Raw genomic sequence first — 13,935 nt, forward strand, 5'->3', positions numbered from 1 at the left:
TATATAATTCCCATAAAATATTGTATAAAATATATAAGCACATAAATATATGAATAATCATTTCTTATTCATTCATATAAAGATTACAATAGTTGACTAAAATGATTACAAACTCTGACTAATCTAGCAGGAAACATGGGTGTTAAATAGAAAAATGTGAAATAAAGTAGGCTTCTATAAGCATGATGGAGCCAACATTATAGCAATAGTTATGTACATATAATAGTATGTGTAAAAGTGGTATGCACGAAATATTATATGGGGCCTCTATTTATAGGGAAAAATGGACAAAATAAGGGAAATGGATGTGAACTTTAGAAATAAAGTATAACCTTCTATGTCCATGTCAAGAAACGGAATCATTAGGGAATGAGCTCTAAATCATAGGTATGTATCTATGGTATAACCTTCTATATCCATGTCAAGTGAATAGAGTCATTAGGGAAGGAGATCTAAATCACAGGTATGTACTATGGTATAACCTTCTATGTCCATGTCAAGTGACTGGAGTCATTAGGGAAGGAGCTCATAATAATAGGTATGTATATATGGTATATCAGCAAGCCACTGGTCTAATGTAGTTGGTTTATATATGACTAGCTGCACCAAACTGATTCAAACAATTGTCCAAAAATATACATCCACTAAAGGGACAAGTTAGAGGACACGTAAACACATAAAGCCAGATGGTTGAACTGTAATTCATCCTATCCAAAAAACAAACAAAACAAATCTTTGTAGAAAATTGCAAGATGGTAACAATAGATAATTCTTGCATGGAGAATCACCTTTATCATGTTGAAATACACACCTGACAACAGTTTGCTTTATTCCACCAGCTATTAAGCATGTACTTTCCATTTTTAATCCTAAAATATAAAAAAGGCACCTCGTGAACATTATAAACATGCGAGTGCAGTCTGTCAATAAGTGACACAATTTCTCAACTATCTCTATCTTAAACTCTCTACATTAAACCCAAAACAACAATACACTAACTTGATTTTTTTAAAGGCTATTCTCATTTTTACAGGCTCCCTCGGTGAAGATTCACCATTTGGTGAAATATTCGATCTGCTGTCAAATGACGTTTGCGAGCCGCCTTTCTCGTAGACACCCCTACTTGAAGCTAGTAGAAGCCTTTTGGATTTGAACTTGGGGCCTCCTTATGAAGAGCCACTGCCCTAACTAGGTGAGCCATTAGGTGATGGTTTATATACTAACTTTGATTATTTAAACGTATTCTTGGGACCTCCTCTGATGGTACCCATGATTATTTCTTTCCTTTATGTGACCATGCTCTCCAAGTTCATTGTTCAACGCTCGCCTAACATATCAGTCTGAAGTTTCTTTGATCACAGAGGACATACAATCTTTCTAAAAATTGAAAATCTTGCAATATAATTCAAGATATCAATTCAACATTTAGTCCTTGAGCATCATTTCTATTAGTATGATATGTTATTATTACTTGGGAAATCTCCAAAAAAGTCCTAAAATTTTAGTCTAATTTATGAAAAAGTCCCGAACTATTTTTTGTTTACAGAAAAACACAAAATACCAGCTAAAACTTCGAAAAAACCCTTTTTGGCTGGTTTCGTAAATTTAGCCGATATTGTGTCATTTTTCGTTAGTTTGCTCAAAATATTAGGATTTTTCTGAAAATTACCCGATAACCAAAATATTGAGACTTTTTTGAAAATTACTATGAAATTAGTGGATATTATTATTAACAAAATCATTTATAAACATAATTTTTTTTAATTATAAACAAAGGAAATACATTTGTTGCTAATTTCTAGGAATAGAATGGTTGACTGTGTATTTCTCTATTGTTTGTTGAGCACTTCAAAGTCTCTATGTTCTTCCTATGTATCGTTGTGGGTGTCACAGTGAGAAGTACTATGTTAGGCGTGACCAATACAAGAGTTGATAATATTTATTAATACACAATCAATAAGTGTCTACTTGCTATTAGACATGATGATATATGATCACGTGTTATTAGAAAATATCATTACACGAACATATAGATCTTTCATTATGTTATTTATCCTAACTACCACCTAATCTCCAAACATTATCCGGTAACAACCATAAAATTACACACATCTATCGAGAGTGAAAAGTAAACTTTGAATGAAAATTTAAATAGATAATAACCCTTCACTTGTTTCCATATAAATTATCATTCGCGGTTCACTTTTCACATTTTATAGATGTGTGTTAGTCGATGGTTGTTAACATATAAGGTATGAATGTTGGTTGGTAGTTAGGTTAAACAACATAAGAGGAACACTAACATTAGAGGAATGCTAACTAAGTTCATCTCACCATCATACCCACAACAATGCATAGGAAGAACGTAGAGAGTTTGAGTGATCAGGAAGCAATAGAGTACTTAGACCACCAATTTATTCCTAGAAATTAGCAACAAATATATTTTCTTTTTTTATAATAAAAATATTTTTTATGTTTATAAATGATTTGTTAATAATAATATCCATTAATTTCATGGTAATTTTCAAAAAAAGTCCCAATATTTTTGTTATTATGTAATTTTTGGAAAAGTTCCAAAATTTTGAGCAAACTAATGAAAAATGACAGAATACCGGAAAAATCTGCGAAACCGGCCGGAAAGGGTTTTTTCAAAGTTTTAACCGGTATTCTGTGCTTTCTGTAAATAAATTTTAGTTTAGGACTTTTTCATAAATTTTACTAAAATTTTAGGACTTTTCTGGAGATTTCCCTTATTACTTTTCCTATATTAAGCTATCAAGAATGGGGGATGGCGTTTTCCGACCTAGCCACCTTTCACCTCACCGTCATGTCAACCACGCCTACCACCACCATCGGGGTGGTCTTGACACACAAAAGAAGAGAGGGACGGAGAGAGAGAGAGAGAGAGAGAGAGAGAGAGAGAGAGAGAGAGATCTTTGAGCGTGAGCCGGATGACACACCTTCACCATAACGTCGGGCAGTGCCAAGTACGGGGTAGTGTTCACGTGGACAACGCCCGACAACGGTTGAATAATGCCTCCACTCTCGATAGCCTTATGACATGAATGTTATATTAAAAACAATCTTTCCATGTTATTCAAAGTTTCTAAACAAATTTATCAAATATTATGAAAATAATTCATATTTAAAGTACACTTTACATAATCAAGATTTGTTCTATTTAGAAGGGGGACTTGAAGTCTTGAATGCTAGAAAAACACGTGCACTAAGTGTGACTAAACTCTTACCAAACCAAGAGAAAATTTATTAAAAAAAAAAGGAAGATGATAAAGAAATTTTTCTTAAGGCACACGCACGCATGAAAGCGTCTATTTTTTCAATTTTCACTTTTCACTTTTCACGTGGTATCGCATTTGTTTAGTCTTTCGGGTGTGGGTAACGCCTGCATGGCGTTATCTGATGTGGCAGCGCCATAACGGCGCCATAACGGGGGAACACCGCCCCAGGTAGCTGTTATTACGCGTTATGTTACCATACGTTATCACGATCACGGGCTATAACGCGTTGAATTTTGAATTTTCGACCGTTTTTCAAACAGTAATATTAAAAAAAAAAATACACTATAAAATATATACAACTTATATCATTTTTAACTACAAAAAACATAAATCTCTCTCAACAACATAATTCTTTCAATATTTCAAAGCCGAAAATATGAATCGTCTTGATCCGGCTCATCCCTTCAATGATGATAACGACGATGACGATTTGTACGTGACTATGATATACCAGGATTATATGGATAACGTACTACAGCCATATCCAACTCCACTACTCACGCGACGTGCGACGTTAAATAGAGATCGTGAGGAAGGGCATAGACGTCTAGTCAACGATTATTTTGCGAAAAATTGTGTCTACCAGCCAAGCGATTTCAAAAGAAGATTTCATTTGCGGAAAAATGTTTTCCAAAGGATAGCCAACGCTATGGAAGCAAGGTATCATTTGACTCGTCTTTTATAATTTACAAAATGTCACTTTTAGATAAAATAAATAAAACTTTTGCATGTTTAATATTTAATTAGGTATGAATTTTTCCAAATGAGATATGATGCTAGAGGTAAACGAGGCTTCACAGGGTTGCAAAAATGTGTAGCTGCAATTAAACTTATGGCAATGGGGGAGTCGCCCGATTCTGTTGACGATTATATGAGAATGTCTGAGAGGACCGCACGAGAAAGTTTGTATTTATTGGCAAGAGGTGTTGTCGAAACCTTCGGTGACCAATACTTGCGCAAACCTTCGTTACATGATATGCAACAACTATATGCGGCGCATGAAGAAAGACATGGTTTTCCGGGTATGCTTGGGAGCATTGACTGCACACACTGGAAATGGAGAAATTGCCCCGTGGCATGGAAAGGGCAGTATTCGAGCGGTCATCATGGAGCGCCTTCGTTGGTATTAGAGGCCGTTGCTTCACAAGATTTATGGATTTGGCATGCTTTTTTCGGGGTTGCGGGTTCTAACAACGACGTCAATGTTCTCGATCAATCACCAATATTTGACGACCTTTTGTCAGGAAAAGCCCCGGATGCTCCTTTCACAGTGAATGGAAATGAATATAAGTTTGGGTATTATCTTACAGACGGAATATATCCACAATATTCCACGTTTGTGAAGGCGTTTCGACACCCAATAGATCCAAGAGACAAATATTTCAAGAGACGACAAGAAGGAGCACGTAAGGATGTTGAACGTGCTTTTGGGGTTTTGAAATAAAAATGGCACATAGTTGAACATGCAGCGAGACCTTATGAGTTAGATACTCTACGATATATCATGTATGCATGTATCATAATGCATAACATGGTTGTCAAAGATAAAGGACGCAATATTGTAACGTATTTGCCTACGTAACCAAGACATGTGCAATTTCAACCAGGGACATCAGAATATTTACATAGAGTGGTTGATATTCAAGATCAGCGAAAACACATGCAACTTCGACTTGGCGGATTACATCTATGTTGGTCACGAAGATGAAGATGAATAGTTTTAGGGCAAAAAATGTAGGTTTTATCATTTTTTTTTTTTTTAGGTTTTTTGTTTGTGTTTTGTTGTAATTTTTTTTATGTTGTTTTTAATTTAAGATTTATTAAAATTTTATTTTTACGTTTCAAATATAACGCGTTAAATAAAAAAAACAAATTCGAAATATAGAAAACAAAACATCAAAAAAAAATTAAAAAAAAATAGAAAATAATTGGTGTTATCACATGTTATTAGATGTTGCCCATTTCCACTTTGGGTGTTTTAACACCATATATGAGTAGGATGCTGACATGGCACCTTTTGGGTGTAGTAACATGTGATAACATATTGCCCACACCTAGTAGTCTTAGATAGTTAAAACTGGTTCACAATAATCCAAAAAAGAAATATAAATTGGATTTTAGTTTATTTAAGATCACCCTCAAAATATCATCCATGATCTTAAAGGTCATATTCTTGTTTTCGGCCATATTCCCTGTCTAAATTCGACTTAGAAAATAAAATGTATTAATTACCAAGAAGAGTACAATCTACACGTCTTCATTGTATCATATAATGTTGTCAAATGTTAATATGTTACACTAATCAATTAAAATATGAATTATGTAATATGTTACAAGTACATCAATAAAGTCGTGAATGTTACAATATAACAATGATACATCAAACAATCAACTTCCCTTTTGATGCTAATGCAATGGAGTAGATAGAGGATGAAAACAACAATTCCTTATTCAAGAAAACTCCACCATATTCCAATTTCAAGACTCATAATAAAACTTCCATATAAGTTAATCTTTAAACCTTGAATAGTTCATATCTATATATTTCTTGAATATGTGGTCTTTCTTTATAATCATTCAATAAAAATCTTGATATAGAAGTCATAACCACCCATGAATAACAATTTAATAACGAAATGATTTGAAACTTCAAAGATTACTTAAACTAAACACTTCATTTACAAGTTACAAGAAAAATGAACCCAAATCATAACTTCAACTCAAACCTACTAATTTTTAACCTTTAAAGACTCAAATTTTTTCAAGAGTACAAGCAATTTTTACTCAATTATGTGCCACCCTAAAAGTTTATGGACAATGTTACCCCTACCACACATACCCTTTGACCTAATGTTGACACGTGGCAAACACCCTTTTGGCCTGCCTAAAAGCTGCCTACATTTTTGCCACGCTGGCACATAGCCAACTCTACAAAGAGAGAGAGATGGATCACCTACGGACTTCCCACCCAACAGCTGCATACACCTTTCCAACAAGAGAAAACAAAGCTTTATTTCATACCTTATTTAAACCCCAAATATCCCACAAAGATTTCTCTTGTATTCATCAAAAATATCAAACATGAGGTGGACCAGAGGCCATGTTCTTGGCCGGGGGTCCTCTGCCACCGTCTCCACCGCCACCTCCACCGCCACAAGAGAGGTTTTTGCAGTCAAATCCGTTGTTTTATCACAGTCGGAGACCTTGCAAAGAGAACAAAAGTTTCTTTCCCTTTTGAGTAGTCCTTATGTGGTAAGCTACAAAGGGTACGACATTAGTAGAGAAGAAAACAAGATAATGTACAACTTACTAATGGAGTACATGCCAGGAGGTACTGTTATCGATGCAATAAAAGTACAGAATTGTGATCGTTTGAATGAATTAGAGATATCGAACTACACAAGACAAATTATTCAAGGTTTGGAGTACCTTCATTCGAATGGAGTAGTGCATTGTGATATCAAGGGTGCGAATTTGTTGGTCGATGAAAATGGTGTCAAAATTGCGGACTTTGGTTGCGCGAAGTGGGCTAGTGAAGGTGTGGCAGTTTGTGGGACGCCGGTGTTCATGGCACCTGAAGTGGCGCGAGGAGAAGAACAGGGGTTTGCAGCCGATATATGGGCTGTTGGATGTGTCGTGATTGAAATGGCCACCGGTGGTTTACCATGGTCGAATGTTAGCGACCCTGTTTCAGTTCTTTACAAAATTGGATTTTCCGGTGAATCGCCGGAGATCCCAGATGTTTTTTCATATCAAGCGAAGGATTTTATCAGCAAATGTTTGATACAGGATTCGAAGGAGAGGTGGGGGGCGACGGAGCTTCTCAAACACCCGTTTCTCGAACAATTCAAGCGTCACACAAAGGAAATTACGGATCGCGATTTGCGAACAGGTTCACCAACCAGTATACTAGATCGAGACGTCTGGAATTCAATGGAGGAATCGGCATTAGTAGGAAGTGATTTTATCCGGCAATCGTGTTCGTCGTACTCTTTGCGGCAAAGGATCGAACAGTTGGCGGGGAACTCAGAAAAGGTAAAGTGGACATGGAAGGTGGAGGAGGAGATTGATTGGATGACAATCAGAAGCAACGAAAGTAGTGGGCGGTGGCGGCGATGATACGGTAGTTGATTGCACCATGAATGGTAGTGAGGTGTTCAAATAATCATTGGCTTAGAAGTATTGTAGAAGAAGTAGGCAGAAGATAGTGTGGCTTGATCCATTTTAGAGAATATGATTTGGAGTTTTATGTTTGTGGTTTGATAATATAACTTTTACTTTTTGTGATAATTGTATTATCTAACATATTTAATGCACATAAACCAATATTCTATAAGAAATGTAAATAATATGATACATTAAAATTCAATTATAAAAAGATAAATAAAATTGTACTTTAAAAAATAATGAACTTAAATATTCGGATATAATTTAAATACATAAATCTCTATTCTAATAAATGAATAGGTTTATTTTTCTATTGTCAAGTATCATACTATTAGAACTCCTCATTATAATTGTATGTGACATATTATGTCATTTGTCAACCTATTAAATTAAATACCAATAAATGAATAGGTTTATCATTATAATTGTATGTGACATATTATGTCATTTGTCAACCTATTAAATTAAATACCAATGAATGAATAGGTTTATTTTCTTATTGCCAAGTGTCATACTATTAAAACTCCTCATTATAATTATATGTTACATACTAGTTTATAACCCGTGGGAACTACGGTTATAAAATTAATTAAACTTTTATAGTAAAAACTCAAAATTATTAATCAGTTACTTTAAATAAACTATTAATTTAAGAGATATTTTTATTAGTTATGTGAAATTATAATCGTTGATTCAAATAAAGATGTAAAATTAATTTTTAATATATATTAGATATTTTTTATTTGTGAATTAATGAAAACAATAATATAAAATTTAAAATTTAAAATAGAGAATAAATACATTGTCAAATAGCGTCACATTAATGAAGATGTCTAATAAATTTAAAATGGAGAACTAATAGATTGACAAGTAGCAACACATTGATTAAGAGGTCTAATATGATGACACATGACAAAAAAACTACTCTTTTATTAATATAGGGATATTATGTCATATGTCAACCTATTAAATACCAATTTCAAATTTTAAATTTTTCACTCTAATTACATTAAATTATTAATTGATTCTCCATTTTAAATTTCAAATTTAAAATTTTTTCACATTAATTATATTAAATTAATAAGATTAGATTAAAAAATAAAATAAAATTAATACATATTATAAGGTGATATAACTTCACGTATTTATTAAAATCAACAATTATAATTTTATATAACTAAAAAATATCTCTTAAGTAATAATTTTTTTGAAATGATCGATAATTTTGATTTTTTTTTAATATGAAAGTTTAATTAATTTTATAAACATGGCTCTCACGGGTCATAAACTAGTTGAATTATACTTAAGTATTTTGTATTATAATGAAGTATTAATATTCTTTTTAAGAGAAATCAAATATCTTCTTACCTTTTATTTTTATCTATCTTTTTATTCATCAAATCTTTCGGTATGCCATATACTGTACACCAGGGTATGTGACGTGTTACCGCGGTATGCGATGAACATCATACCGACCCCTATATGAATAGTGTTGTATAGTTACCGCATGAGGAAGGTATAACTCTTTTTTTTCTTTTGAACATTGCTTTCCGACCGTTGGCTTCAAACAATTACTTTGTACTTTTTTTGTTTAAAATTTACTATAAATTAACACTCTGATTTTTCGTTTTAAAACACAAAACAAACATTAAACACTCTATATACTTTACATTAGTTTTATTTAAAAATGTCTTCACCGTCATCCACTTCGTCAAATACTTTGGTGTTGCAGGAAGCAATGTTTATCGGAGAAGTCATGCGAACAACACTTGCTTATTTACAAGAAAATGAAGGTGAAAGTCCGCACCCAAAAATTAGAAATCCCCATTAATGTACAAATCGTGAATCAAGATACAACCAAATTGTGAATCACTACTTTATCGATCATGCAGTGTATGCAAAAAAATAGACGTCTGTTCCGGATGAGGAAGATATTACTTTTATGCATTGTTGATGCTATAAAAACTGATTTCCATATGTTTAGCAATGTATTGATGGAAGAGGCAATAAAGGTGTCTCCACAATTCAAAAATGCACAACTGTAATTCGTCAACTAGCATTCAACATGAGACCAGAGTTATAAGATGAGTTTTTGAGGATGTCAGAGCAAATGACGTGAAAATGTGTATACAAGTTTGCTAAAGTTGTGATTATCCTTTATCATGGTTGTTATTTTCGTAAGCCTACAATTAGCGACATCCACCAACTACGTACAACACATGATAGCAAGCATGGGTTCCATAGAATGCTTGATAATATTGATTGTATGCATTGGGGGTGATTAATGCGCCGTGATGCGTGGTGTGGTCAACTTATGCGAGGTGATCAAAAGCAGCCGACAATAATTCTAGAAGCAGTGATGTCGTATGTGTTGGAATAGTGTCTAAGGTTGCAACTATATTAGGCAAGTATTTGACCCGATTGAGCATGGTCCTTTTGGGTTGCCTTCACCATAGCAACTTGACAGGATGATTTATAATGAGAGAAGAAATATTATTAATATATTATGAGAATAATATAAGGAATAATAATATTGTTATTTGATTAATATAAGTCATAAATTAATTAGGAATTAATATGGTGACTTAAAGAGATTAATTAAATAAAAGGGGCATAAACTATCAATTGTATGATAGTTGTACTTTGGGCTATAATCCCTTATGGATAAGGGGTGGACGATTTTAAGGTTAGGATAGGCCTAGAAATCGTCCAAGGCTTATCATAAGGAGATTGGATTACTTAGGGCCTAAGTTATCCAATTAGGGTTTAAGGGTGAAACCCTAGGAGCCTTACTAGTATAAATAGACCCATGGGGTCAAGGAAATTGGCACTCTTGCAACAGAAGAAACCCTGGCCGATTTCTTGCCCTCTCCCCTCTCTCTCTATTCATCCTCTTGCTAAGTTGGTGTTTGTAAGCCATTAGAGGAGTGACATTTGTGACTCTAAGCTCCAAGGACAAGAAGATTCAAGCAAGGAACTTAAGGTGATCTTTTAGATATGCTTTTCTTGTGTTATTATACTAGATCTATCAATCAAAGTCTTGGATACATTGCATTTTCAATTAGAGAAACCTAGATCCAAGCATTAAGGTTTGTATGTGCACATAGGAATGTTCTTATGGCTCAAACCCATCAGTGGTATCAGAGTCTTGATTGGTTTCTATTGAATTGATGTATTAGTTACTTGATTATTGATTGCAAAATTCAATTTTTGTCTTCTGCCTGATGAACTCGGCGAGTCCATTGTGGTACTCAGCGAGTTCGAGCGTCAGAAGGAGCTAAGTTCGGGATTTCTTGCTGTTTATCTTATGGAAACTTGCCTTTATCTTAAAGGGTCAATATAAATCTGATGTTAACATATATTTGAGTATATCCTTGACCTAATTAAAGATATTTACCAATAAATTGAATAATAATTTCCTTATGTGATAATTGATTGATTATTTTAATTAAATTGGTAAATTGTTTTGCAAGAAATAATTAAATAAATCAAATATGGATAATTATGTGAATAAATGTTAATTTGGATTATTTGTTATTTGATCCCTTATATTTTGAAAAGTTTAAAACTTGTCCTCAAGTTTTGAAATTTATGTTTTATAATTAAAAGTTTAATTTAGACAATTTAAATTTCAAACCCTAGAATTTTACAAGTTTAAAATTCAACCATATACTAATATAATATTACAAGATTAATATATATATATATATATATATATATATATATATATATATGTATAATTAAAATGCTAGTCTTACCGTTAGTAGGTCTCATTCACGAAGCCGGTCTATAAGGTGGGTATAAGGTTGCTGCCTATAAAATGGCACTTAATGGGTGTACACTCACACCCACCGCTTGCTTGATCGGTGGAGGGTCGTTAGCCGAACGGGTAGGATAGGGCAACCTCAACTCCTCATTAAAAGTATAATATTAAATACAAAGTAACTACATGTTTTCAAATTCCCAATCCTAGTTACTTTAGGAAAGTGAATTGATGCAATCCCATGAAATTACACTTTGCACCCTTGCTAAGAAGTTAGTGTAGCGTGCGTGGTTTACCGGCACACTAATTGGTTCTAAACAAAGGTGGCAAAGGGTGATTCATTGTTTATCATAATTCGATGGAGCGTGTGTGGTTTACCGGCACATCGAATAGGTGATTGTTACAATGAAGGCACCGTGTAGATTTGCATGGTTATTCACACCCACTTTGTGATCCTCGGTATCCCAGTCACAAACGAGAGGGGCATATCGAGATTTAAACATGCCATTGAAAAGTTCAATGAATCTCATCGAAACCTAGGAATTCTCAATACATTTAGAACTTAAAGTTAGGTTTTCATGGTGGAGAATTAGTGAATCGTCATTCACTTACCTTCAAATTGTTTGCATATTGGATTACGACATCCCTTTTCTAATATGTAAATAATGTTGTTGGATCCTAGCCCTAATTTTTCTCATTGGGTGATAATTAGGGATTTTAAATTCTAATCAATCTTTGTCCTTTCTATTTGTAGATGTCGAACGCGAACAACGTTGCTGCTAGCTCGTTCACATTAATGAGCATTTGCCAAAAGGTGACTTTCGATGGAACAAACTTTAGAGAATGGATAAGATACATTCGCACGATTGCTCGCTACGAGGACAAGGAGTATGTCCTTGATGAGAAGCTCGAGAAGATCAACCCAGAAATCGCTACTCCGGCTGAAATGACTGCTTTTGGGACTCATGAACGTGATGCAACGAAGGTTCATTGCATCATGATAGCCACAATGAACACCGAATTCCAAAAGTCCTATGAGGACATGTATCCGTACGAAATGCACCAAGACTTGTTTGAGAGATACCACCAAAACACGAGGCATGAACGTTACGAGATCTTCACTAACATGATCTCCGCTAAAATGGGACATGGTGAATCTCTAACCGTACACTTGCAAAAGATGCAAAGGTATGTCGATCGTCTTCGCAATTTGAATGTCGACTTTGGGGAAGACTTGGCTATCGACATGGCCCTTCACTCCTTGCCTCCGTGTTACAACCAATTTAGGATGACCTACCACATGAACAAGGAAGAGATCACCCTAAGTAAGCTCCAAGGTCTCCTTAGGGTTGCTGAGAGCAACCTCAAGGACAAGTCTGTTGCACCCACTCCCAATCCACCCGTTGCTCCTGTTTTGGCCATTGGGCAGGGAAGAGGCAAGAAGAAGAAGGCTCCGTCTAAGAGCCACTGCAAGGGAAAGTCCCGAGATGGTTCCTCTTCTAGTGGGACAAAAGTTGATCCTGCTAAGCCTAACCCTAACCCAAAGGAGGCAGAGTACCTGCAAGCCATCAGGGAGGGAAAGATCAAGCTGTCGTTCGCAGGTATTTACACAGTTAAATCTAATGATTCATCTCATTCTATTTCTTGGGTCCTCGATACCAGGTGTGGTTACCACATTTGTTCTGAATTGAAGGGACTAAGAAGAAATAGGGATGTGGAGCGTGGAAGAATAAATCTAATCATGGGGAACAGAAGATCGTCGCATGTGACCAAGATTGGAGTGTATTCTTTAGTGCTTAGTAATGGATTATGTTTAGATTTAAATAATTGTTGCTACTCGCCAGAAATGGCAAGAAACATCATTTCGTTTCATGGTTTGTATAGACAAGGATTTAGATTTTCTTTTAATAATGAGAATGGTTCAATTTATGCTTATCTAAATGGTGTCTTATATTTTGAAGCAATGCCATGTAATGGTATTTATGAAACTGTTATGATTGTAGATAACCTAGGAAATGATGTTTTATGCATGGATTCTTCCAATAGTATGGATAGAGCATCCTTGTGGCATTGTCGTCTTGGACATGTCAACAAGAAGCGCATAGCCAAACTCCAAAAGGATGGAGTGTTGGAGTCATTCGACCTTAGGGAAGATGACACATGCGAGTCTTGTTTACTTGGAAAGGTGACCAAGTCACCCTTCACTAGCACATGTGAAAAGGGTGAGGGTTTATTGGACCTCATACATACCGATGTATGTGGACCCTTTAGATCAACCACTAAGGATGGGAACCGCTTCTATGTGACTTTTACCGATGACTATAGTAGATATGGGTATATCTACTTAATCAAGCAAAAGTCAGAAACGTTTGAAAAGTTCAAAGAGTTCAAGAATGAAGTGGAGAATCAATTGGGCAGGAAAATCAAGATGCTTCGATCCGATCGAGGAGGAGAGTACCTAAGTCTTGAATTCCACGACTATCTAAAAGAGTGTGGAATAGTTTCACAATTGACGCCACCTAGGACACCGCAGTTGAATGGTGTGGCAGAAAGGCGTAATCGAACCTTGTTGGACATGGTTCGTTCTATGATGAGTCGTGCTTCACTACCTATCTCATTCTGGGGGTATGCCTTAGAGACTGTCGCCCATATCCTTAACCGAGTCCCTACTAAGAAGGTTGCCAAAAAACCTCACGAGATGTGGAC

The 13,935-nt window shown here is 34.9% G+C and overlaps 1 protein-coding gene and 1 pseudogene across 1 annotated transcript; both read left to right on the forward strand.

The window, feature by feature from the left end:
- The first annotated feature begins 3,675 nt into the window (after positions 1–3,675).
- On the forward strand, positions 3,676–4,743 carry LOC145076403 (uncharacterized). Its single transcript, XM_079022286.1, has 2 exons — positions 3,676–3,959; positions 4,047–4,743. The coding sequence occupies exons 1-2, from the start codon at positions 3,676–3,678 to the stop codon at positions 4,741–4,743; spliced, it is 981 nt and encodes a 326-aa protein (XP_078878412.1).
- A 1,386-nt stretch (positions 4,744–6,129) lies between these two features.
- LOC145074953 (mitogen-activated protein kinase kinase kinase 18 pseudogene) lies at positions 6,130–7,604 on the forward strand (annotated as a pseudogene).
- The last annotated feature ends 6,331 nt before the right edge of the window (positions 7,605–13,935 follow it).

The sequence above is a fragment of the Lactuca serriola genome, chromosome 9 (genome assembly GCF_051521515.1).
Source record: "Lactuca serriola cultivar US96UC23 chromosome 9, Lser_US96UC23_V15, whole genome shotgun sequence".
In the NCBI taxonomy this organism is placed as follows: Eukaryota; Viridiplantae; Streptophyta; class Magnoliopsida; order Asterales; family Asteraceae; genus Lactuca; species Lactuca serriola.